Consider the following 27352-nt stretch of genomic DNA (forward strand, 5'->3'; position numbering starts at 1 on the left):
ACTTGTATGAGTATATATCATGAAAACGTTGGCTATTTTTATAAGGTATGTAAATGAAAATGGAAAATACTGAGAGGCTGTCCTGGAATGTGAGGAGCTTATATTTCTGTCTGAACTTGAGTAAGCAAACCTGTCCTTGCTTTTAAAAATGGTTGTTTTATTTGATTCAGGGTTTCAGTTTTGGCTGATTGGTAGTGTATGACCCTTCACGTCAGTCTGGATCTAATGGAGATTCCAGTGAAATCACAGAATTGAGCAGTCAGGAGCCACATGAGACTGCAACAAGCAGATAGGAAATGAAAGCTGAGTTACTCACTGGCCTTAAAATTTAGCGGTTCTGCAAAAGGAACTGGAGTCAGTGCTGGAGTGCAGGGAATTTCGGTGATTTGCATGAGCTGAGAACCTGCCTCATGATCTCCCAGCAGCAGGATTTGACTGTGCTGTGCTGCGTGTCTGTAGATGGAGGACAAGTTGGGCACCAGCAGAAGTCCTGGGGATGTGTGTTCTGATCAGCTGGATCCACAGAACCATCCTGGGTAGGTCGGGCAGTCCCACACAGCACAGCATGAGAATGGCTGGACAGACAGTATTTCCTTCCCAGGATTTTTTCTGAACTTTACAGGTTTTCCAAGAACATCCATTCCATGTGTGCAGTCGTTGCTCTTGAGGTGCATAAATGTTTCTGGTTCTAGTAGAAGACAAATTACTATTGTGTTGATGTTTCGGCTCTTTTAAAGAGCCCGTGGATAGGAGCAGATGTGTTCATGGAAGCACTGGGCCTCAGGGCTTTGGCATCAGGATAAATTACTAGAGAGTAACAAATCACCTCGTGTCAGTTGCTCACTTGTGAGTAACCACATGCACAGTCCTTCCCTGCAGCACCTCCGCCACAGTGAAAGGTACTTCAGCGCTCTTTTCTGAAAGGAAAGCTACCTTAAATTAGGTTGCACTTACTTCAGGAAGGTACCTGTATGAGACAGTATAAAGTGGTTGATAAGTAGAAAGTTGCCACCTTGCAGTGTGACAGAATTCTAGATCTCTTGAGTTTCCTTTCACTTTAAATACAGTATTTTTTTTCCTAGTCCAAAAAGAAATCAAAACCAGTTTTATCTTCTTCATCGGTTTCTGATTTCAGAGCATGTTGGTATCTCCCTGTTACTTTCTTTGGAAGTTCAAAAATGCTCTTGCTGCTCTATTGAAGAAATACCCTTCCTTAGAGGATTTCTGGTAGAATAAAAATTCGGCAGTTTAATTTCCACACTCAAATCACAGCATTCCCCTCAGAAAAATTATCTTTCTTTTCCTTTCCTGACTGCTCAAAAAGAAGAAGAAAAAAATTAGGAAGTTCTCCTTAGGTTTGGGCTCTGTTAACTTGATTGGCTGATTTCCTTATGGTGTTTCTCCAGAAGAACATAGGATCTGAAAATCAGTGTTGATCCCAAAATCACATAAGTCCTCTAAACTGGATGAAGTGGAAGGAAGGGAACTGAAATGGGAAGAAAGGTGTCCTCCTTTTCAAGCAAGTATTTCTTTCAGTTGTTTTTGTTCCATGAGCACTGCCAAATCAATCCAGTGGAGATTGCAGTCTGGAGAAGGCTCTCTTCCCACCTACTCCAATGTCAGCCATGTTGAAGATCTCTACACCCAGTCCTGGCCAAAGACTGTGTTTGAGTGAGATGTTTGGCTTTCTCCTGAGCTGATGTTGAGAACAGTAAAGGATTGTTGGGAGCGTCGTGATGAGAGACCCTGGCCTGGGCATATCCTTAGTCTTGGAGCAGGATGAATCCTGCAGCCATTCCTACTTCCTGTGAGGGGGCAGCAGTCATTTGGATGGATGTGGAAACTGCAAACATCCCAGATTCCCAAGGCAGACTGGAGGGAGGGAGAGCCAGTTTGCCTCCCTGGTGATGACAGGCCTTGAGGCCTTGGAAATAAGGGTGTGAGGGATGGGATGGGAGGGCTGGGACAACCCAACAGCAAACAAGCTGGGCAAAGGGAGGGAGAAAGTGGTGACAAGGACTCCAGGGCTCCTCTTCTTTGTTTTGCTTTTGTCCCTTTCTATTGTTTTTCCCCTGTTGATGCAACGATGAAAATGTGACTACGCCACAATTTAAGGTGAACGGGAAGTGACTGAAATCTGGTACTACAAGAAAATGTGTTAAATTATTGTCTTAAGCTGGACTTTCACATAGAGCCAGATCTCAGATTTGACTGAGCCTTGGGCTAACTGTACTGTGCCTGATTTCTGGCTGCTCCTTGGCTTGAGCTATTACTTCATTACCATCGAAACCCTAATTCCCAGAAAGCATTTCTCAATCTTCTGAGCACTAAATTCAGCTTACTTTCCCCAGAAAGCCTCACCAAAATGTGCTCTGGCAAGGCTCTGACTACCTGTCCTTTCTCCAGTGGGTGATCTGTTGGGGAATGGGCCTTGCAGTGCAGTCTGAGCTAATTTGCTAGAAATGAAGACAGACTGTAAAAGGTACAGCAGCCTACTCAAAAGATCTTTCTTTCTCCCTTTTCCTTTGCCTTTGATTTGTTATAGGAGGCATGTCTGGGGTGGGGACACTTGCACTGATGAATGATGATGCATTGGGATGCTTCTGAAGATCCTTCCCTGTGCTCTAAAATTAACCATGAAGGTTCCTCCTGTCTGTCAGTGACAGCAAAGGCTTAGGAGGTTTAAGAGTTCAGGCTTAGCTCCAGTGAGTATCCCAAAATATATATGTCTGCAATTCTGGAGCCTGTTTGAATTATTCAGACTTCTTCCTGACAAAAGTCATGCAATCCCCTGTGTGCTCTCTGGCTATACTTCAAGATACTTTTTGTGGAGGCTTTATATTAGGTCTTGCCAGCAAATACATAAAGCATTGAAATGGGGGTGGCCAGACAGCAATGTTTTGACAGTAACTTCTCTATATAGGGTGATTGTATGGTCCTGCAGAACTCGGGTATCTATTGGTCTTTAATATATTTATTTTGTTAGTATGCCTGTGAGATACAGAAATGCTATTACTCCCATTTTACCAGAAAGCCATAAAGTGCAGGCTGAACTCAATGACTTGCCTGAGGGCCATCCAAAATGTGAATTATCAGCTCCAGTGTTCCAGTTTTTGCTGTAATCCAAGGACCATCTACCTTCCAGGCCATCAAGTAGATACAGGCAACACAGTCTTTGAAGAGAAATCATACACTGTTGAAGGAAAAGCTAAAAGTGTCCTAACCTTACCTTAATTAAGGTGTCCTAAGAAAACAACAATGAAATATATCAGCTGTGGTAGAAGTGTTGAACTCGACAGGGAGGCCTGAAAGATTTAGACAGTAAAGGGTCATTTTTGAAAGGATAGTAAAATATGTGGACTATATGGAAGATGCGTTCCATTAATCCCTGAAAATATATCAGTCCTATCTGTCATTTTTGTTAGTTGGCCACACTGGTGTTTCCTGCATTGAGGTGATGCAGTAAAACTTGGAGGAATTTGTACAGTTTATTTCATGTTGCTGGAATCAAGCTGGAGTTTGTCCTGGACAGTCACATTTACAGAACTTGCTGTTTGAAAAGCCTGTGATGCCGTTTCTTTCCTTGTTCTGTTGGGTGTAGTCCACCGAGACAGAGATTGTTTCTTGTTCCTGTAATGTCATGAATTAAAGTGATCCTACTGTAGTTTTGTTTCTTCTTATAAAGGAGTGCAATCTTCCTGAATTGCAGTTAGTAGTTGTTTAAAAGCTAATTTTTGAAAATAGTACTTAATTGTGCTCGTACTTCGTATAAGCAGGGCCTCTGTTCGCTATTCATATCAAGAATTGTTATCCTACCATCTAATAACACTAATTCCATCCAGGAGCATCCAGGAGGCACCAGTTGCAGCAGAACACGCAACTTGCTGGGTGTCAGCACCACTTGCTGTAGTGCCTAAGACTTTAATTTCCCACCAAACCTGGCTGATGTTGATATGCTTGCAAGTCTTGCAAGTTCAAAGCATGAGTTAGGACAGCAACAGCACTGATGCATCTGAGGAAATTCTGGCTCCATTGACTTTGGCAAAGAATTATGAGTGGGTTTGAAGATTTTAAAAATACTTGGGGAATTAGCAGTCCTTTTTCTCTATATAAAGTATCTTTTCAAGAAAATTTGACTGTGTTAAGAAAAACTTGGTCTCTGCTGAACTTCAACTGAGTTATTAAAATAATAAATCTTCAGACTTATCGAAGCTACTAAAATGTTGGCAGCATGAACATGTAAGGAAAAAGAAGTAATTTCTGGCATGATGCATTCTTTTTATTTTGCATTTTGTTACATTTATATATGAGTCCATTGTTGCCACTTGCTTTCAATAGAAGGCAGTCATTTCACAAACCCTTACTCTGGTCACTGAGACAATCTGCAATCTTAACAAAAAGATTAGATTCAGATAACTCAACTGACCTTTCTCAGAAAAATAGCCTGATAATATTTAAGGACTGCCTTGACTGATGGTAAATTTATCTTCCAGTATCCTTATTAAAGAATCAACAGAGATGTCTCAAGCACTTCACCAGTAGAGAGAGAGAACTAAAACTCCACAGTGGTGATGACTGTTGTTGCTGCAGAATGCAGACTGTCTTGCAGATTTTTTTTTGCATTGTTCTGTTCGTGTAAACATCAGCATTTCAGTGGAGGATCGTTAGGAAGCTTTTAGCAGTGAAACACTCAGAAATGTCCGTGGCACACTGTTCACTCATGGAAAGTTAGAACCCCTGTGCTAAATCCTATAAACTATATGTAAAAATGTATTGTTTTGTTTAAGCTGAGGCCCCACCATTGATTTCAGGGTATGTCACAGTGCAGTAAAACTGTGGCCTTCGGTATCTCCCGAAAGCATCACTGTTTTGTGAATTACACAAGAGACGTTAAAACTTGATGTCTGGAGAACAAGATGTAACATGCCTTAGAGGGTCAGGGTCATAGTCAGTGTCAGCTTGGAGACGTAATGTTTTCCTGGCAAGACAGCAAGACTTGCCATCCCTTTGGATTAGGAGGAGAAGGGACGTTTATAGGTAGAGCTGAGTTTATCCTTGCGAGAACAGGGCATCCTTTAGGGCTAGGAATGGTATATTGTACACATTCTGTAGCACAACCTGGCCTGAGAGATTACAGGGGGGTGAAGAAACGTTGCTGGGATGTGACCAAAGGTCTGCAGTGGGTGCTAGTGCCTGAGGGAAAATAGTGACAATTAAAATATGTGCAGGCAAGGTAAAAGAGTGAAAACCCAGTCCTTGTTGTTCTTACTGATTTTGTTATCTCTCAGATAAAAAAATTCACAGACTTTAGATAAGGTTTTGGTTGCAAGGTCGGGATTTGATTCACTAAGTATTCATTAATTAGTTCCTAATTAATTTCTAATAAAAACATAGAGATAAGTCATGGAGAGCTCAGAATCCATTTCTTGATTCTGCCTCATATTCTTGTCTTTCAGAGGGAACTTTGTCCAGTGTTTCTCATTTACAAAAATTCATTATCAATGTAAATCTCATCCCCAGGTGTTTGCATATCTCTGTAAAAATACGGTGGTTTCAGAGAAATTATGTTTAGTTTTATAACAATCACTTTTCCCATAGTGCAACCCAAACTGCTTGAATTGAAGGGTCTCCTAAATAAGAAAACTTCTAAACTTCAAAAATGTAAGAGGCAAGGATGCAGTGCAGCAGGATGGAGATAATAAAACATAACAAAGATATACAAACAGATGCATCTGTGCTTCAGCAGCATCCTGTGAGCTGTCAGGTACCACTTAGCAGAGAGTGTAGCTACATTTGTGCCATTTGTTTCTGCTAAGAACAAAGGATGTATTTCAAGTAAGTTATTCTAGCAAAAACAAATATCTGCTGTTAATTTTTTGTTTATTTTAGTATTTATTCTATATTTTATGTTTTTTGCTTATGTTATTTTTCAAATGCATTTTCCTTTGTATCCTTTTTGGTTTCCTGCTCTGTACATTGTGTGGGGTTAAGGCTTGTCTGTCTTGTTTTGTTTGCACATCACTAGCAAAAGAAAATTGACTTTAGGGCAGAGATTTTGGGCAAGATGGCAATATGAATAATGAAAAGTACTCAGTTTCCTGTCTCCTTATCCCAATTGATAGTGTCACTGTATTGCTATGAAAAATAACTCTGTATATAGCACAGTGCAAATTGGGAAACTGGCCTCAAAATACCTTCATGTCTTGTGCTGAAATCCCCTCCTGACAGGCAATACTGAATTTAGAGTGCTAGGGTTTTAAAAATACAGGGTTTCTAAGCAACAGTGTTTATAGAGGGAATACTTCTTCTTCCCAGTTTTGCCTTTGACTGCTGTATCTATAAAATAGCTTAAACCAACAGGTTTCCATGTTGCAAAGTGATTAATTTTGATACTAATGAAATGGGGCCGTGCTGCCTTCCTCATGCTCCCTTGTACTTGCAGTGTTTTGTGGGCAAGGTGCAGGATCTTGTGATGAATGGGTTGCTTTGAGCATTCTCTTCATTTTACAAAGCATATTGTTCAGGGCTGGTTTTGTGAACAGCAGCTCAGTGATCCATAAAATAACATAAATCATAGGATAAGAACTTGCAAAGGAAAACCTGGCATGGACAAAAACTTAGCTTTATTTTAAACATTATATTCTAAGGAACGGAAGAATGTGGTACCACAAACTATGGAAAATGCTGTTTTACTAAGAAAACAAGTTCTGCTTGTCCCAGTGCTGCGTGTTTCCCCCCTTTCTTCCAGAAGATTTATGTAGTGACTTTCACAAGCCTTATGGCATTTTGTTGAATTCCAAAGGAACTTACATAGAGATGTGTGTGATAGGATTAAAACTCAAGCATCTGTCATTTAAATGCTAATCTCTGTGGATTAGGAGAATTTGGCAGTAATTACCAGAGCCAGTGATGGTGCATACTGATTTGAGGTAATCCCTGATATCCATTGCCCTGTGCTGGGAGAAGAACCAGCACTACCTTGTGTCAGGGCCAAAGCAAAGAGAGCTAATAGATACTGTAATAGATACTGGCTATGGATGGCCTTTCAGAGGATGCAGAGTCCTTTTGCATAGGATGGGTGTTTGTTAGCCCCAGCTGCTGGTTGAAAGGCTCCTCACTGCCGCGTGTAGTTGAGCAGCGCAGGGCAATTGGCTGGGTGTTTATAAAAACTAGTTTAGAGTAGCTAATGCATGAGATCACTTAAAAGGAGCGCTGGGATCTTAAGCAGCTAAAAGAAACTGTTGCCTGTTTTAATTCAAAATCTTGATTTCAAAGACAGTCTGGTGTGATTTAATGATTATTCCTGATTTTATTTTTTTACAGATGATCTAAAACTTGGAATAGTGATTTGAGACAAATGGCACAAACATTTTCATGAGGCAGTATCAAGCATATTTGAAGAGAGTCTTATTTGCCTGTATGTCTAGATTGTCATAATGGTATTAATCTCTACATAGTGTCCTGAATCCATGCAGTATTCCCACATACTAATGTTTGCATTGGCACTCTCATGTATGATGGATGTGCAAATCCAGTCTTCTCCTTCCTGATTTGACAATTTAGGAGGCTGCTGTGGCAGCTATTTCTCCTGCAGCCTTCGGAGACTTCCTCATTAAATCTTGCCGAGTTTACTATCAGGTGCTGCATTTTGAGTTACGGAATACCAGGGTAGAAGGAACGTCATGGATCATCTGGTGCAACTGTTCTTGGCAAGAGTATGCTCAAAGATCATAGGATTGTTTAGTTTGGAAAAGACTTCTTAAGATGCAACTTCTAACCCAGCCCTGCTGAGTCCACCATTAACCCATGTCCCTAAGCACCACATCTACACAGCTTTTAAATTCCTCCAGGGAGGGCGACTCCAGGGCTTTCCTGGGCATCCTGTTCCAATGCTTGACAACCCTTTTGGTGAAGGAATTTTTCCTGATATCCATTATAGACAAGGTGGTCTAGCACCAGCTGCATCTTAAAAGTGACGGATGTTGGGGAATCCATTTTGGGAGACCTCACTCTTCTTTAGGGAGTTCATTGTTGTTCAAGCAGAATGTGTGGCAGGAGATTGAGAATATAATTTATAGTATAAAGAAAAAAAAAGCCAGGACGTAAAAGTTGTTTTTTAGGGCACCAGTTTCTTGTGCCTTTTTTTATTATGTATTCTTTAGTAACTAATTCCTCCAGGACAGTTTAGATCTGTTCGGCTTCAGGAGGAGCGTGTTGAGTGAGCATGGAATGGAGTGCACAACACACAAGATCTAATCTAGCAATGGCATGTGTGCAAGTAAAACTCTGTATTCATGCATTGCCCCGGGGATTTCACTGGGGCTCTGCCTGGGCACCCACTTCTGCCTCCATGGAATAAATGGCAAATAGGAGTCATGTGTCTGAAAGCAGCACAGAGCTGTCAGATGCTTGTTACAGCCAGACTTTACTATTTGTATAAACACTGTAAGCACTCTATTGCAGAGCTTGGAAAACATTTTGCTTTCCCTTCTTTGTTTTGGTTTGATTTTATTTGCATGCATCGTTTTACATGTGAAGAGATTGACCCACTATAACCAACCAGATCATACAAAAGGTAGAAAAAGGTTTTACAAGCAAAATTTGTTTCCTTGTGTCCTTTCCTTTCTGGAACAAAGGTTCCCCAGAAAAACCCCTATTTGAAAAGGTCACTGATTTGCTCATAATGAATGTTAAAAAATATAATCAAGATATCTGCTGGTTTGTGAATGTGGGTTTGCGCTTTATTGAAAGTGGATCAGGCTGAAATGTTTATTTTAGACAATGATTCTGAATACTGAGATGTACAAATATTAGTCTTTCATCTGTCTTCAGAACAGGCAAATACTGGGAGATGAACTTGCTCATACTTCCACTGCCACTTGGGTAAAGTATTTCAGACACTGAGGTACAAATTTTCTTTTTGCTGTTGGCTCGTTTTTCTATATATATTCAGGATAATAAATGTAGAGAAAAGATACATTCATTATTGACTTCCTAGAGACTGGCCATCTGATTTATGGCTTCAAAGTGTCTCCATTTAATCTGTCAAAACTGATTTTAAACTTCATTTGTCTTCTGGTTTTGGCAGCGCTTTTTACCTTGAATTCAGCTGTTTGACATGCATTGTACTAGAGTCACATTTTAAAAACATTTACAGTATGTTGCAGAAAAAAAAGGTTCAAGTTGGTACATCTGCTTTCAATATTATGCATCTCTCAAAGTGAAAACAATTTGAAAGCTGGCATTGGGAATGTTCTTGTTGTAGCTGTAAGCACAGCACTTAGGTAACTTAGAAGAATAGAGTAATAATTACAGAAAATGAATTGTCACAGAATAACATTCTCCTGTGATTATCACCAATTACAGTTAACAGCTCCAGCGGCCTTGCTGATTAGATGCAGAACATGATTTCCCTAGACTGAAAGATGGGCCATTTCTCAAAAGATTTTGTTAAAAATTACTTTCAGAGATTGAGTTTCTGCGAATGGGTCATCAAGAGCCCCCTCAGGCCTGGCACAGACACCTCGAAGGTCAGGGTGACTCAGCATCTCTGGGGCTGATAAAACTTCCTGCTCTCTCTTTGCCCCAGCAGAGCAGAGCCTCAGCTTCGGGCTTCTCTCCAGACTCTTATTTCAGGCACTGAGCACTGCTCCTCTCCTGACTCTGAGTGGGAATAGTGGGAGGAGAGTGCATTTCAGGTGGAGGGGTAGTCCAGCACGATGGAGCTCGGTACCAGGTGAGACCTTCAGCAGTGGTGCAGCTCTGCTAGCGGGGCAAGAGAGAAATCTTGGCCAAGTACCCACAGCTCCAGGGTCCCCTGTAGTGCCTGTGGCTTTTAATCACAGCTGCAAAGGCTCATTTTTATCAGAACACCCTTCATCAGCCTTCCCCCATCTTGCATGTTTTCACCTTACTGTCACTGTATATTAGTTCTTTCCTGCACTAGTCTGGATGATTATCAGTGAGGGAATATTGCATGAGTAAAGCTCATATGAGAGGATGAATTAGCGAAAGAAACACAGGGTAATGGAAGCTGGGTGGATCTGCTGATGGTGCAGGTACATTAGGAAGGCCTTAGGAATATTCTGCAGAAAGGCCTGGAAACAGAGTGAGGGCCAAGAGTTCCAAGTCAGAGGTGGAGCCTATGTTATGAAGACCTCCTGGTAGGGGCTGTTGACAGTAAGAGTGAAAGAAAGGCAAACTGAAGGTACAGCTGGTGGGACCTGTGTGTGGTGACTTACCATCCATTAAACAATGCCAGAGACTGAGTTTTTTAAGTGCTGGTAGGCAGACAGTTGTCAGTAGAAGCAGTATGATTATGCTATATTTGGATTTGTAATTGAGATTACAAACCAGATTGACTATGAAGGTCAAGAGGGAGAAGAAACACACAGAAAGAACTAAGCTCTTTGAAATTAAGAGAGAAATGAACAGGATCCACCCTCTGGAGAGTTCACTGGAGTAACTTCTTCTCCCAGTGCATCACAGGGTTGGTCATGACTCCCATGCTTACAACAGAATAACCTGGTGATGATGTGTGCAGAGGCTGATACTCCTGGTCTGCATTCACCTCAGACCTGCATGGTGTGGTGTTGGGGGATTCTTGCCTGTATTCTCGTCAATGCAAGGGAGACTTTGAGCAGTTTCATTTGTTTCTGCATGTGTCTGATCCTGAGCCTGGGGTTTTTATTCTTTCAGTTATGCTCTGTAGCTTGGAATGCTTAACAGAGCCAGGCACAGGCAGTGCATAGGGATGAGAGTGCTGGAATAGAAAAATAAACAGCGGAAACCCACAGCTGAACTACCAGATGCTGGTTGTTGAGACTTTTTTATAAGAACACAAGGACTCTGACTGGGGTCATTATCCCCACCAGCCACTTGTCAGTGTAAGTCCCTCTTTCTCTTCCCCCCCCGCACCTCCACCATTTATCTCCACTCCTCCCTATAAAATGTCCCAGTCCAACTGTGACTGAAATAACTGATTAGCTACTATTTCCCTAGAAGAGAGGATGCCCAGTGTCCATCCAGGCAGGGTTGTGCAGGCCACCATATCACCTCTGGAGACATTGCTGTGGCAGAGGGCTTGCCTTAGACTGTAGAGAAGCAGATCACTGCACAACAGGATGCTTAGACAGAATTTACTTTCCTTCTTTGCTGAAAGCACTGAGGGGGAAGTGTGAGAGGTTCCCTGTTGCAGGGGCAGACCGTGGGGGTGTGTGTGTCTGAGATCTCTCCGTACCCCTTCTCATGGTTCCCTCCCTACTTTCTGTCCTGCCAGCCATTAACTGCTAGTCTTCAGTACCAGTTCTGAGCCCAGCCCCACAGTTCTCTCCTACACTTCGAGAGGTTTGCCATGCTGTGCTTGGCCCATGATGCAGACAAAAGATACGGAAACCTTTAGCTACAACTGTGCCAAGACCACAGCTGCTGTGCTGAGTGGCACTGCCTCATCACTCCTTTGTGCTCTGCTGCCTGCATCTGTCAGTCTCTTAGGCTGTGAACTTTCTGAGGCAGGAGCCACATTTCTGGTCATTCCTGTGCAGAGTAAACTGCAACGACATTACAATCTTTCGTGCTTTGACAATATTAATGAATAAATAACAGGATATGCTGTAGAAAGTTCTCACTGAATGTACAAAGAATGGTCCCCTCTCTGGTGCTGAGGAGGAGGGCACAAGGTTCCCTCACACCTCTGCTGTGTCATGCCTGTGTAGGACAAACACTACCTGTATCTCAGAAGGAAAAGCTGGGTATAGGTCCTTTGACATGACTGCACTTCAGTCAGGTGAGGGTGAGGAGAGAGGCCATGGATGATCCCGAGCAGACCACAGTAATTCCAGTGCTGTGGCCTTTGCTGGATGGATGTTATGCAGCAGAGAGTGAAGAAATATCAATGGCTTTAAAGGGAAAGCAAACCTAAAGCAGGTGTTACATGTGCCTGACAGTGACTGTAGTGCATAGCAGTCATCAAGGGTCTGAGTCCAGAAAGAAAGTCAAGAGAGATTCCCACCAAAGCCAGTAATTGTTTCCTTTTTAGCTTGTTTATTTTCTATGCAGTTAGCAAAACGTGACTCTTCATTATGGGTGGTGTAACCAGTCATTAGCTGTATACGCATGGCTGGGGTTCAGTTTCACAGAAACAGGATACGTTGCTTTTCGACACTGAGAAGAGGAAAATGCACTGACATACTGGGCATGCAGGCTTGAGCTTTGGGAAGCCACTCTTGCTTGTGTGGGACTGGTCTCTGCAGCACACGAGCTGGTTCAGAGAGCTTAGTGCTTTCTAAGCATCTCCTGTGTAAGTGCCTGTGGCTGACAGTGCAGTGCCTGACCTGGCCTGGCCTGTGAACCACTCTCAGAGCAGTTGTGCCAGCCTAGCCTGGGCTGATACAGCCACTGGAGACAGTCTTGGATCCTTGCTTCAGTGCCAGGACTTGGAAGCAAATCCCACCAGCTTAGACATCTCTGCAGCATGCTCTGAGGAGCCCCAGTTTGGCTGTTGCTCGTGTCTTCTTTCCTTGCTTTGCTTTCTGGAAAACTACTGCTAATGATTTGCAGTGCAAATAACGCATGAGACTTGCTTCTGTCGTATCACAAGGAGTGATTTTGGAGCTGTGCTGTTCTCACGTTTTCCCTCTTGCTGACTTGCTGACAATGAGATGGAAAAAATTCTTGGTTTTCTCTTTTTGCGAACTTCCAGGGGTTGCATTCCTCCCCCTTTATCTCAGCTAATTTCTTAGTCAGCGTGCTCAGGATCACATGGATTCCTGCCAGGTAAGTAGGGATTTTTGTGAGCTGTAGTCTGTTCAGTTGGCAATCATTTTAGCTGTAAAAAGCCGTGTCTTAGCATGGGGCTCAGATGACACACACATTCAGCTTCCAGCTCCTTTATTTTTTAAATGGCTTTAGTTACTCCCTCTCTGCTTTTTTTTGCAATCCAGCCATAGGGTTTAGATCTGTTCTGTAAAACTAGTGCTAAACCAAACAAGGCAAACCTAAGAAAGGCTTAATTAAAATGACAGAAATCTCACACTCACTGAATCTATTGCTGGAGCTCTTTTCGCCCTGTAAACAAAAAAAATTCAAATGGCTGTCCCCTTCCCCCCCCGCCCCCCCCCCCCCCCCCCCCCGCGACTTTCATAAGTGGTTACTGAGCTTCTGCAGTTGCTACATTCCTTAAAAAGTTGTTATTTCTTTTTTGGTCACACACTAGGGGACTCCATTGTTTTCAGTGGTGCCTATTGAGTTAGGCCCATCGACAGCAGAACTCATTCTGGGTCATTAACTTTGGAGGCACAGTAGTATAATTTGGTGACTTTATTCTGCTTCTTAGCAGACACTTGTATTAAAGTCACGCACACGCAAAACCAGAATAACCATCCTTCTCCCTTCCTGCAAACTCTGAGAGTCTTAAAGGAGCTCTTAAAGACCATTTAAAGGTCCCGTTAAAAACCATTAGAATTCGTAAAGTTGTGTTTAGGCACATAGTAGGCAGAAGTAGCAAAACAATGCTTCTGTCTTATGTGTTCTAGTGTTGACAATTTAACAATTTAACAATTTCCTTGGAAAAACTGGCGGTGTTTAAGAGAAGATTCACACAAACGATTCATGATCTGGAGAATATATATTTTCTCACATATATAGGTGTGCAAAAATGAAGAAAGCAGCCAGTTAATCAGTGAAGAAAAGGTAGGAACCAAGCCTAAAGTTATCTACAGAGGGAGGGAGTACCAGTTACGTCATGTGTTTTCGCCTAGCACACAAAGTTACAATGTGAGACCCAGTGCCTGAACTGAAGTCAAACAAGTTGAAGCTATATAAAATTCATGCTGAGAACCATGGAACAAACTGCTACAGAAGCAATTCTCCATCATTTATAAAGATTCCACTTTGAGATTTGATGTCTTGCTAAAAGATGCACTCAAGATCCAACAGTGTGTGGTTAAACTAGACGGAGATATCCCGGAGGAAATAAAATGCACCAGGCACACTGGCATTCTTTCTGGGCTCAGTCTGTAAACTGTGTGGTCTTTGGAAGTTTCACTCTATTCCTGTGCTATGCTTGCTGTTCACAAACTCGGTCGCTTCACCCTTGAGGTCTGTTTCCTGCTTAGAAATAGTTCTTATACAACATTTGGTCCTTATATTTAGGGAAGCTCGCACACCTTTTGGCCGCACTTTGTGTGCAGTGAACATTTTCATCGCCATAGCTCTTAATCTGCCTTTTTTTTCCCAGCACCAAATTCACATAAAAATGCACATGATCAGGATTAGCAGTGTGCTAAGGTAATGGGAAAGAGGAAAAGAATGGTCTGCCCAGATCATAGCAAGCTAAACTTCCTCCATCTGAGACCCTCAAATCTAGTCTGAATGGAAGATCGTTCTGTCCATGGCGCTCTGCTCACTTTGGTTAGTCAACAGTATTTACTGAGTTCCTGGCTGCACTCTTTGTATCTCTAATCGAGCACTGGAAGCTGTTACTAAAATGCAGATGTCAGAATTCAGTGTGCATCTTTAGATAGTTCTGGAAGACTTCCTAACTCTAATCTTGCTTTTTCTAGTTTTGTACTGCTGTTCATTTCACTGCCTGTGGCAGGGACTCCTGACTGACAACCAGACAAGAACAAAACTGGGCTCAGAGACATTATGATTAATGAATTACTCTCAGTTCCATGGGATGGATTGGATCAGCGTGTTAGAATGATTTCATGCCTTTTGCATATTCTTGATGGCAGGGATGGTCAGCAGAAAAAGTGCTGTAGATCTGAAGAGTCAGCCCTAATTAGAGTTTTGAGACTTCTCTAACACCAGAGTCTGGATGTTGTGCAAGTATGTGCACTTTCCTGAGAGTTTTTGTTTAGTGTTTTATGCGGCTAAATGGTATTTTGGCATGAGGGGACCTTGGTGGAGGCAACCTTTACCTCTGCATGTGTGCATTCAGTAAGTTCTATTCTGAGCTTTTTAGGCATTTTTCAGAGGGCGGTTTGATGCAACAGTAAAAACCAACAGGAAAACTGAATTGTGCCAAGGGTTCATTAATCTCATTATTCTTGTCTTACCCAAGAAAAAAGATAAACTAATCCAGATAAGATTTAACTGCTGTATCTGCCTGCCATTTTGCTGCTGGCTCACAGTGAAGGAAGCCTGTACCTGCTACCAGCTGCAAAGAACAGAATCTGATAGTGAAAAGTGTGGAGAAAAAAGGTGTATAAAATACAGAAAAAGGACTGCTGGAGACAGTTTAGAAGAGAGACAGAGAGAAAAGATCAGAGCTCTGGAAAACAAGATTTATGAGAAAAAAACTTGAATAATGAGAGCTATGTAACACTGGTGAGAGACAACTGAGTGGAGACAGCCTGCAAAAACATAAAAGGTTGCTATGGAGGGCAAGAGAACAGACTCCTCTCCATGTCCAGTTCGGACAGAGCAGTATGTAACAGACTAAGTTGTGCTAAGGGGCCTTTAAGTGAGACATGAAGAAAAAAATTCCTAAGTTAAGTGAAATGACTGAATAGTTTGCTGGAAATGCTGGGGAATTGCTGGAGCCTGTGAAGTAGATTGGTCAAACACCCCCTTAAGTTTGTGAGGCTGGATTATGCTGTAGGGACACAGGACAGAGTAAATCATGTTCTGCAGACTCTTTCAGCCCTGTTTTTCATGATTGCATAATGTGTTTGTCAGAGCAAAGGGCTTCTCATGGTTACAGTGACCCTTCTGTATCTGTTTCTTCACTATAATATCCTGGCTTCACTTAATCCCTGAGATACCTTGTTCACAGGGCTTGTGTGGAAAGTGCAGACCCAGTTTACGGAAGGCAGCATTGCTAAATAAAAACAGAGAGTGCTCCACATACCTCCTAATCCATAGCAACTGCCTACTGTCATCACTGGAAGATTCACAGAGGGTTTCTAGCAGGAGCTAAACTTCTCGTTGTTTATTCAGTGTTCATGTAAGACAACACCATTCAGTCAGAATATTTTCCCTTTTTATAGCATTCTGTGTACTCTTTCATTTTTCTTCATCCTCATATCTCTGCTTTTCCTCTTCCCAGTGCCTTCCCCTCTTCACAGCAGATTCCACAATAGCCTTGTTCTAAACCTGTTCCACAGTCTGCTAAAAAACCCCACAGCAGAACAGCTGGTGGTGGGGGTGCCTTGGTTATCCCCAGAATCTGACATTCAGAAGAGATGGATACAGTCGAGATGTTCAGTCCTCCCAGCTGTTGTCTGAAACTGTCCCATTTTGGGTAGACACCTGCACTAGTTACATTTAAGTCATAGAGGTTTTTTTCTGTGTTACATGGCAAATAGGTATTTATGACACCAAGAACTCATATGTTTGACACTGTCCTTCAGCAGACTGTGCTTAGTGGTGATGTTTGTTAAACAGGCACTGCATATGTCTGCAGCCCTAAAGCTGCAGTCAGAGGAGAGTCTGCAAGAGGACCATTCACTGGCACTGAGTGCAGAAGGGTAAATTCAATTTGAGTAGAATTAGTCCCAAGCATAGTTCTGGTAAAATAGAAAACGACATTGCAAATCACTTGATGTTAAATATATTTCAAATCAAGCCATGAAATAATGCCAAAATCCTGGCAGAAAGAAATGTCAAACAATGAAAACAGCAAATGAAAAGTAGCAGGGGTAGGCTGTTGCCCTTTTCAGCATATGTTGTGGAAACTGTTTGTTTGTCTTGAATTTTCTTCTGGCAGTGTTAATTCTAAGCTGCAAAGAAGCCATTACTGTATTAGATATCAAGTGTTAAATGATCAAGGAATGGTGTAGGTGAAATGTTTGCCTCTATGTGGTAGCAATTTGAGTTTTCATTGTAAAAACATATTTTACGTAAAAGCACAAAGATACTGATAGGGGATGTGGGTTACTTGTTAAGTGTGAGTGGTCTGCAGTGAGTCTGGATGGAGGTTGTGTGTGTGAGGATGTCTCTTTTTTGGTAGGAGCATGGAGCAGCCAATGCAGGTGTATTAGGAGAATGTGTAGTCTTCAGCAACCAAATGCATTTTTGCTGTAGCTTTTCATCCCTGATATATAAAGAACCAGAAAAAAAAATGTGTGGAAGAAGCTCTTGCAACAAGTGAGCTTGAAGCAAAGATAGCAGTGGAGAGGAAACACTCATGAGGCCTCTCATAGGAAAGGAGCTTAATTCACACTTCTTGGCAGACTGGCAAATGGAAGACAACCCATAGCTGGCAGTGATGTGCAGGTTTACTAACTCCCCTCCATTGTATTCCCTGTACATGTTGGAGCATTCCTATCACATAGCAACATGGAAAGTTCTTTCTAGACTCCAGTGCATTTTGGTTCCTATTATGACTCCTTTTCTGTCTCCTTTGCCTATGAGTAGACTGGTTTCCAAATGTATGCATCAGAATTACATCCACAAGACCAGATGTTGTGCATCCACATCCCACAAGACCTTTTCCTCCACCCAGCTTGCATTGAAAAGAACAAAATGCTTTCTAGTTACCAGTTTCCTCCATTTCTCAAAATGTATTTTTCTGTGTAACCCCAGGTGATCTACAGTGATTCTGTCTTTGTGGCTCTTACTGACTTAGTGACACTTCAGGCACCTAAAACATCAAGCCCAACTTCTTAATGGAAATATTTTTTGTTGTGTTGGCTTTTTTGCTTTCTAATGTATTTAGTGTATTGCTGAGCCAGGCAGACAAAATTCCTTCTTGGAATATGTTTATATAAGACATATGCAAGGTGCCATATGGCAAAACCCCAGCTTTCATTCCCTGCACATCCTTGTGTTTCAAATGTTTGGGAGAGCCTATACCCCTGTGGAGTCTTTACATGGTCTGCTGGCGAGAACTTCCATGGAAAAGAGACTAAATGGACTAGGTAAAATATAGGGGAGTGGAGATCTGGGAGTTTAAAAGTTCAGGGCTTAGTAAATAAATGGGAAAGCAATAACCACCTGCAGTTCATAGTAGGTGTGTTCTGGCTATTACGGAATTAAATGACATAGAGGACAAAACAAAAGGAATAGATTTTCTCAGTCTGTGCATGTGGAAAGATACTGATTGCCAGTGGAATCATGTAATCAATGCTGAAAGCATCTTTACAATGGGAACAACTCAGGTACCTCATCACAAAATGTGTGAACTTCTGTCTTGAAAGAGTCACTCTGGAGTTCTTTCAACCTACAGGCTCCACCTAATGACAGGGAGCTGTGGAAACCCTGATGGCGTCCTTTTAGAGCAGCAAAAAAGACAAACCAAGGGGGCCAAGGGCAGGTGAGAGTGTATGTAACCATAAACAGTGTATAGGTGTCTTAAAGCTTACACCAAAGGCACAGTGGCATTTCTTTGGGGGGCGTGGATATCCTACCTATCAAAAATACTGAGAATTAAACCTATTCCAAACATGGTCTTCTTAAAAAAAAAAGTAACACATCAAATTTCATTACATTGAGCTTATATTCTCCAAGTGCCCATTAGGAGGGTTTTGGGATTTCCTTTTAATTAAAATAATGTTTGTTGAGCTTAATATTTTCCTAAAACATTTATTTTAATGTCTTTTCCCCTGTTACTAAAATCCAAGTAGTAAAGAAGGATAACTGACCACAAAAAAGGCCAGATGTACTGAGAACAATATTTTTCAAATTGCCTGGCAACAGGAAAAGGGTGATTCCAAGCCAAAGAGACTCTGTTAACAATGACCTGTGTTTCATCCAGTTATGAAAGGTTTTGTCCTGATTGTCACAAAAGAGGCCAATGGTCATTTTCAGTCTGCTCTCAGCACTGTTTGGGTGTGTAATTCAAAGGTCTGAGATCCAAATAGAAGCCAAGAATGTTGAGTTTCAAACCTGCTTGTAGGAAAGGACTCCTTTTAAAAGTAGACAGTGTATTTCTGTATTTTTCTGAGAATCTATTCACTATTGCCTAAAATGGTTCTATCCTTACACATCTAGAGCCTAACTCAGAACATCAGCTGAGGCTGTGAAGTCACTGGAACCAAAGCTCATGGCGTGTGTTTTCCTGAATGTTGGCCATACTTGATAAGTTCAAAAAGTGTTGTGCAGTTCTCAGATGGAAATCTAAACTACGTAACATTGCAGCTGGTTTAGCAATGAAAGATGTAGTAGATTGTTATGTGATCTTTGCTGCCTTTAAAATATCATGATAAAGTCAAATATGGGAGACAAATCTATCCACATGTTCGAAAGTGAAAAGGTTACAGATTTGTAAACTACTGAACTGTTTCCAAATTGTGTTAAGCTGGACTGATAAAAAATTACCCATGCTTCTTTATTCAGTAGTGCCAACCCTACACATTTACTCTCTTAAAATACTGTATGTAGTCTGCAAAAATAAATTCCCCAGAACAGAAATACAATGCAATCCAATAACTAGTTTTAAAAATAAATTGAACATGAAATAACAAATATAGATGCAGCCAACACTTAGGGTCCAGAATTTACTAGAAAGACACACATGGGTTGTATTTATCTTTCATGAGTTCTCAAGATTGATACTCCACAAATTATTTCTCTATCTGGGTTGTTTTAGTTTACAAGGGTTTTCTTAGCCCTTCTGTCTTCACTCATACATCAGTGTGAAAGTAAAGAAATAAGTATTTTTGTTGTAGGATTTTATTGCATGGTTCATAAAAACTTGGAGGAAGGAGATCCTTTTTTATTCTACTCTTACTCAGTGCTATTTGTTTTAATCCTAATCTTTTATAGATTGATGTCATCCATATCTATTTGGAAATAGGCAGAGGATTTGCCACCCCTGTTTTGATACACCAGTGTAGGACAATTTTGGTCTTCACTTGACTCTCACTGTATGGTTGGTCTGCTCAGTGCTAAAGAGTGTTGTGGCTCTCACTGTGTTTTTATTAAGATAATGCACAAGCATTTTAAATAAATGAAGCCATGTCTCTATCAGCTGTATGAAACGGACCTTAAAATGTGAACAGGTTGTAACTGGTACAGAGATCCACGGTGCACCTGGGGTGTGCTGTGAGCTGCTTTGTTCCTCTTTCACACAGGAACTCTTGAATGCAGCAGCGAAAATTTTGTGCTGTTATTGTTAACCATTTCAGTCCTCAGGAAAGGACAAAGAGCAATAAAAGAAACTCACAGTGGAAAACTTTCCTCTGTGAAATGGTGAAAATCCCAAATGTCTAGAGGTTTGTTGTGTATGAGATGGTGCAAATGACTGTGAAGAAACTGGCCAGGAAAAGAAAAGATCTGCACATCCCTTCTTTTTTGGATCTCCAGGCCAAGATCTGGAAGTCCCTGTTTAGGATGTCTTGTTCTAAGATCTAAATGAAAATACCAGTGTTACAGTTGGGTAAAGTCTGCAAAGGACATGATGGCATCCGTGGCTAATCACTCCAGCCTACTTCTACAATGTTCCTTCTCTTAAGCTGTGTCCATAATAGAAAAATTAAGACCGAAACTCATATTCCTGCTAATGGTGGTTCATTGAAACAAAGGAGAAGCCATGTTTTTCCACAAGGCGTAGAAAATCTGTCTCCACAGTCACACAGTTGGGCCTGCCTTGTAAGGGGTGTAAGAAAAACTCTAGTATCTATTTCCCATCCTTTGCTTTCCTTTCCTTTGCTGCTTTTCTGTCCCTTGGGTTTGGGGTCGAAGGATTAAGACAGCCCCTCCCATTCACCATAGAGAATGGCATGACAGGCATAAAAAACTTAGGCAAAGTGATGATTTTGTTGTTATTGTTGAAAATGTCAAAAATGGCCTGTTTCATGAATCACTTTGAAGAGTCTGTGTTTTGAAGCACTCAGTTCATTCATTAGAGCTTTCAGTCAGCAGCACAGTGCTGTGCATCTCTCTGGACGCTCTTAAATTACTGACTGTGTAGGAGTTGTGGCAGTCACTCCAAACATACAGGGCTGGGGATTATTCAGCGCTCATTACATGGAATAGGATGCTGAGTGTGGGTATGGCACCTTCTCCACAATGGCTTTGCTGTGTTGGCACCTTTTGAGTTAATAATTTCCTCTCAGTGGAGGGATGTGATGGCCTCTTCCAGCGTGGATGATTTTCACTTGTTTGAGAAAATCTGGTACTGTTTGGTCTTTCACTCGTCTCACGTGACTCATCCAGCTGCCAGTAACGGCGTTCCATTTCTCAGTGTTGTCGGGGTAAATTTTGGACATCACATCCAAACAAAACCAAGAATGGCAGTTTTTTTTTTTTTAAACAAGAAGTAATTAAAGAGAATGAACAGTAAGAAAAAAAAAGCAAATGACCTAGTTTGGTCTTTGCCGCAAAACCCACAGCTCTCTGGGGATATCTAGTATGTTGGGCAAATATTTCAAATCTGTCTCTATTTTGAATGTGAGTCATTTCAATTAGACATCTTTCAGTTATTTGTTCATTGGTCTTAATTAGGTAAACTCCAAAGCACTGCAACATGCATTTATTGTTGAATAATTACCCTTTTGGTAAGTTCTCCTGCTCTTATCTTCTTAGCCTTAGTAGCTAATTTTGTTAGTAAGGGTGAAGCCTTCCTGAATGGTAAACAAGGTGTTCCCTGGGAAAGAAAGAGAACTATTGTCCTTTCATAGGGGTGTTTTAAATATTGATCTCGTTGGGCAGACAGGTTTACCTTTGTGTAAGGAAATGTTCTGTTTTATTCTAGGAGAATTTGCTCCTAACGAGCAATGTAGGGCTGACCCTACACATCCTGACCAGCGTGAGCTGTCCTTCCCGAGGTGTGTAGCCTCATCCCATTCCATGGGACCAATTCTCACGTGACTTAATCTGGCATAAATCAAGAAAAAGCTACCCCAAAGTCAGTTACCCCAGAATGAAAGAAGCAAGATATCCAAAATTGAACTAACTTGATTACTCATATGGAAGGAATTGCCTGATTGCAGCCTTTGCACTCTACTGTATCACCTCCTTCCATTCCCTTCGCTAACAATTGCATGTGAAGATAGAAATCAAAACTGCAGGACACAAAAAGACAGAAGTTACCTTGATGGATTCCACTTCCATGAGATCCTTCTGGAAACCATTCTGCTTTTATTAGATTTACTCTCTGTAAATTAGGATTAGTTTTTATATGGATTTATGGAACGGCTATGGTATAATGCAAGCAGGGTGAACCCTCTGGTCGAAGGCAAGGGAGTGTGTGCTCTTTTCATCTGTTATTGGTAAGTTACAGAATGTAGGTTAAAGGCCCCTCGATACCAGTGAAAGAAGAGATCTGGTTCCAGACATGGAAAGTGCTTAAATCTTATGTGTGCCAGCCAGTGATATTAATATGGTATAGAACAGCCAGTTGTCAGAGGGCCAGATTCTGTTCTCAGTTACAGTGGTGTAAAATGGACTTTTTCCCTTTTTTTTAGAGGGAATGAATTCGCTTTCACGTGTGCTTGGACACTTGAACACTTGGGTTGTCTGTGTTCGGAGATAATCTCACAGTTCTGTTTTTAGTTGCTGTGGGGAGAAAAAACCCATGAGCTGCTGCTGTTGTTCCTTGTCCGTCATTGTTCCAGCTCACATGTGGTGAGCACATTTCAGAGGCTTTGGTGCAAGTGCAACTGCACTCAGGGCACTGTTGTGCAAGAAATTTTTAGCTCTTACTATTGAATCTGTAAGGTACTTCGTGAAGGCAAATGGATTGACTGAAACACAGATTTCATGGATTTGGCATAAGTGTTCTGTTCCTTTGCAGAGAGCGAATGTGTTCTCTGATTTGACAGCTACAAGAGAAGATAATTATTTTTGACAGCACAGGGATAGTGTTCATGTTATTCTAGGAAATCTCTGTCTTCACACAAACAGGTATCAGTGTGTGCTACAGTTGGTATTGCTGAGCTGTGGTGGAAGCTTCAAGTTTCTATGTTTTGATAATATGATAAAATTGGTAAAGTACATATTTAGAAAGCCCTGGTGAATTTCAGACTTGTATCATTTGGGGAATGAAAGAAAGTGTTTTATTACAAGTGCAGTATAAATCTTAAACATAAAAAAGGATCTACAGTATTTTGGAGGGAAGATACATCTTGACTGTATTCCAGGTAACTCTGCTGTTGGAAAGAGAGGAACTGTGAATTGGGTATTGTAATATGATTGATTTACCATCTTCTCTTGGTGGTGTGGCCTTGAAAAACTTACAGCATTCAACAGTGTATTTAGTTACCCTTTAAATGTGATTCATCTACCCCAATTAACAGTCAAAAGTCTTATTATACAGTCTTGCTAAGGTAGGTGTTAACCCTGAGGTGAGTTAAATTATGATGGGATGAAGCCAGAATGGGAATGGAATAAAGCCCGATGGAGCTGTAGACTCCAGAGGATATAATGATAATTTATGTCATGGTTACAGGCAGGGCAGAGCTAATAGTCAGAAGACCCACTATAAGCTGAAATGCATCCAGAGTGATCTGAAACGCCTCGGTCTGAACCCACCAAATACAACTGACTGTGCAGGCCAGAAAATGCTGCATTTCTGTACAATGAGACATAAACAACCATAGTTTACAGATCCAAATTCCTTTGCAATTAAATGTTGCTTCCTTGTGAAACCTTTCATTTCCACTGCCTTGTTGTAAATACAAGAATTTTGGAAGGAAATCCAAAATGAGTTTACAAAGTAGTTGTCAGTGGAGAAAGTTCTTAGTCAAAGCCTTATCTTTCTTTACTTACTTTTTTGACAGTGAACGGTGGCTACAATCACTGCAGTTTGATCTCTGAGAAGAAGAACATGATGGACATGGAGATGACGAGTAGCTCAGTGCCTGTCTGCAGGCAAGGGCTGTTCCTGCACACGGGGAACTCCCTGATGCGAGAGCACGCGCTGTCCCGGGAGAGGCTGCTGCATGTGGGCCAGCTCAACTTGGCGCACTCGGATCTCAGGTATCGCTCCAGGTTTTACCAGCTTGAGCGCTTGGCTCCACCCCAATGCCATGGTGTCACCAAATCACTGCCTGGGAGGCAGGGATGATACTTAACTCCCAGCCCAGTGGAGCTGTGTGTCTCCCACACAGTGGTTTGGCATGCCACCATCAAACCTACAGGAAGCTAGTGCCACGTTTATTTCTACAGCATTTGCTTTAATGAAGCATTTGCAGTGTTCCCATGCAGCCACATCCTTAGTACTTGTTTTTAAGGCCGTAATGTGAAAATTTGGTCTCTGGTTTTGATATATACACTGTAGTTGGATATGCTATGAACAGAATCTCTATTTAAACATTTGCTATAAATTAATTATATGAAAACACAGAACTCCATTATTTTTTTGTTGTTGTTACAAATTTAACATTACCAGATTTTAAACAAGTACCCTAAACAGACATCCATTGTGAATAGAAACCTGCTACAAATTAAAATCTGTCCATCTATTTTAATTATGCTGCTTTTTGGCAGGGGATGTAATAGGAATAATCTTGACCTTCTTGAAGAGCTGTAGAAAAGAAAAACCTCAATAAAGTTGCAGTCTTTATCTTAGGTACTTGGAATATTTGGCACTCTGTGGATGGAACTATCAGGCTGAAATTTCCATAGTCATAGCAACAGGAAATACGGCCTACAGCTTGGTCTTGAAAATCTGACTGTTCCTGATTTTATTATACATATTCATGCCTTGTTTCCCTTTTTCAGTTTACTGGTGGGGTAAGAACATCTGTGTTTTCAGGAGAAGGAGGCACGGTAATGTGGCAAGCAAGTGGAAAGACTTTTTTGCATGTTTGTTTGCTTGAAAAGGATAAATAATATCCATGCCACATAACAGAATTATCTACTATTGCTACAAGGATTTTGTAGATGCCTTTACAGCTGGATGTAAATCTGCTCCCTCCTGATTTTTTTATGGCTCAGTGTGGGACTGGTAGTTATCAACTTTTTTTTTCATTCTGTCAGTGAGGACAATTATGAAACAAAGGTAATTAGGGCAGGAGCAAACAAAAGGAGGAAGAGAATACTCTGCTTAGATCATTTTGAACCTTTTTGTAAAATCTATAATGAAGAAATGACAGATACCTTCATACCTGGCATCACAGTACCCTCCCTCAGAAATATGAGCCCCTTCCAGCCCCCATTTGGAAGAAGATTCCCAGAACAACATAAAGGATTGTCAGCTGCATAACATGAGAAAGCAGCAGGTGATAGGCCTGATTCCCTCCCCTCTGCTTTGTGGCATGGTCTAAAGCCTTGAGACTCTGCTGCCTCTAAGTTTGGAAATGTTTGGAGAATATCCTAAAGGACCCTTCCACTCCATTACAGGTTGTTTTTGTGTCCCACTGGTCATGCTCTGCTTGTATGTCCACCTGACTAATAGTGCTTTTGTCTGCATGGGATTTGCAAGGTAAAGCCAATGCCCAGCTCTGCTCTGTGGTCCTCATAAACACAGTGTCTCATTATATCACAGAGCTTTTCATGAGACACACAGCCAAAACCTTAGCATTTGAGAGAAGGTGGACAGCATTTCAGACAATTTCTGTTCATGGTGTTTGTGATGCTAAAGGTTCTTGACAAGCAAGTAACAGAAAACATGGTCTTTCCCTGAAGATCTGAAAACAGGAGAATATAACTGAGGTGGGAGTGAGTGCCCAGGAGAGGAGTGAAATCAGTGGGAGCCAAAGGTGCTCTGTGCCTTCCCAGATCTGAGCCTTCATCAGAAAATGGATGAGAGAAGTAGGGCTGGAATTGTCAGATATTGGAGCACATGGAAATGAGGGCAAACTGTCTTTGGTTGTTCTGCCCAGCTCTAATGACCAGCACAGAAATAAAGGGAGACACAAATTCAAACAGTGTCTCTGGGTAGAACTTTGAGCCACTGTGCATTTCTAGGTTATGGAACATCCAAGGAAAAGCCAAACAAACCAGGGAGCACCTTCCCTAGCAATCAAGAATCTCCCTCAGGATTTGGGGTTTTGACTGTTTTTATTCTTTTTTTGCTTGAATGCACTGAAACTAGGTATCCTCTTCAGCTTCTCCCCAAAATTGCTTTCTTTTTAAACTGTATTCTAGGGATGACTACTTAGTCAAAGAATCATGATCCCTCTTCTTCCTGGCTCCTTTTTCCCACTCAGTTAATAACTTTTAAGTTGTGCAGTGTAATTGCTGCTACATTCTATCTGTGAATGCAGTGTGTGTGGGACTGGAAAAGTCCCAATACCTTCCTCACCACAACTGGAGGCAGCACACAGCTAATGTTGGCCTTTTGTCAAATAATCCATTATCAGCCACGGCAAACCCGCCCACACTGCGCTCAGTGCCCAGCATGTAAAACCCAGGGAAGACATCAGAGCGCTCGGATACTGTTGCACAGGGTCCCTGGATGTGCAGCAGAACAATCCCCTCCAGCTTCTTAAAACTGTCAGTTATCACCGGGTGCACATTTCCAGTGGCAATTGAAGGCATGTATGTTTTGTAAATAATCCGGAGATTTCAGATACAGTCATCTTTTCCTCTGAGGGCAGTTGGGAACTGCAGCGCTTCTGGTGTGGTGCTACTGGCCTCGTGCTCTGGCTCCAATTACCACGTAAGGGAGTCTCTTAGGAAACACTGCCTCAGTATCCTCTGAGAGGCTGCTGTTACTCTTCAAAGGCCTTACACTCAGCTTTCATGAGCTTAAGCAGCAATTCTGTTCCCTTAGACTGTCCATCCCTAGTGCATGGATGCTCCCTTTGAAGAGAGGGTTGTGGGGTATATTCTTCTGCTGACCCCACTCTGTTTCCAGGATTGCTTATCTGGAAGCTGTCCAGAGCTGCTCAGGCAGATCCGTGTGTCCACATGGTGCTTCTTACACTGTCCTGCTCTGCTTTGTCCCTCTCATCTTGCCTGTTTATTTTATATGCATTTATGTTTGGCTGCTGTCCAGAGATTGTGAAATCTTTATGGCCAGCACAGCTTGTGGGTACCAGGCCTGGAATCTGCTCCCTGACTGTAACAGCAAGATGCCATGGGCAAAGAGTCAATGGGTATAAGAGGAAGCCACCCTGCAAGTTGGCTGCCAGACACCTTGTGTCGCTCCTGCATTGATTTTGTCTCTGTGCCCCTTCTCCCTCCAACCCCCCCAGGACTGGGAGGAATGAACAGGGCTTTCCCTAGAATAGTGATGGCAAAATTCTGCCAGGAATACAGGAAATTTGCATTAATGCAACCTTGACATCAGGTACCCCAACATTCAAACAGTGGGAAATTGAAGGAATGTCAGATTTTCCCAGCAGAGTTAACTAACATGGGATATATAATGTATATGAATATACAGTGCTGCAGAGAAAGTTGCAGGTCCTGGAGAGGACTTGGTTCTGATCTGCACAAGCAGCCTGTGCTTATCATTTTGTAGGCAGAGAATGGATAAGACATGTCTGTGGCAATGGGAAGCATGAATTTAGTGCCC

At 41.7% G+C, this 27352-nt stretch overlaps 1 protein-coding gene across 3 annotated transcripts in view; it reads left to right on the forward strand.

The window, feature by feature from the left end:
* GLIS1 (GLIS family zinc finger 1) overlaps window positions 1-27352 on the forward strand; it is a 181834-nt gene that overhangs the window by 59959 nt on the left and 94523 nt on the right. For all 3 annotated transcript variants that reach the window (XM_039556169.1, XM_039556167.1, XM_039556168.1), the window contains exon 3: window positions 23667-23865. In XM_039556169.1, coding sequence (XP_039412103.1) covers window positions 23667-23865 — 199 coding nt within the window. The remainder of the gene's footprint in view (window positions 1-23666; window positions 23866-27352) is intronic.

The sequence above is a fragment of the Corvus cornix genome, chromosome 8 (assembly GCF_000738735.6).
Source record: "Corvus cornix cornix isolate S_Up_H32 chromosome 8, ASM73873v5, whole genome shotgun sequence".
Classification (NCBI taxonomy): Eukaryota; Metazoa; Chordata; class Aves; order Passeriformes; family Corvidae; genus Corvus; species Corvus cornix.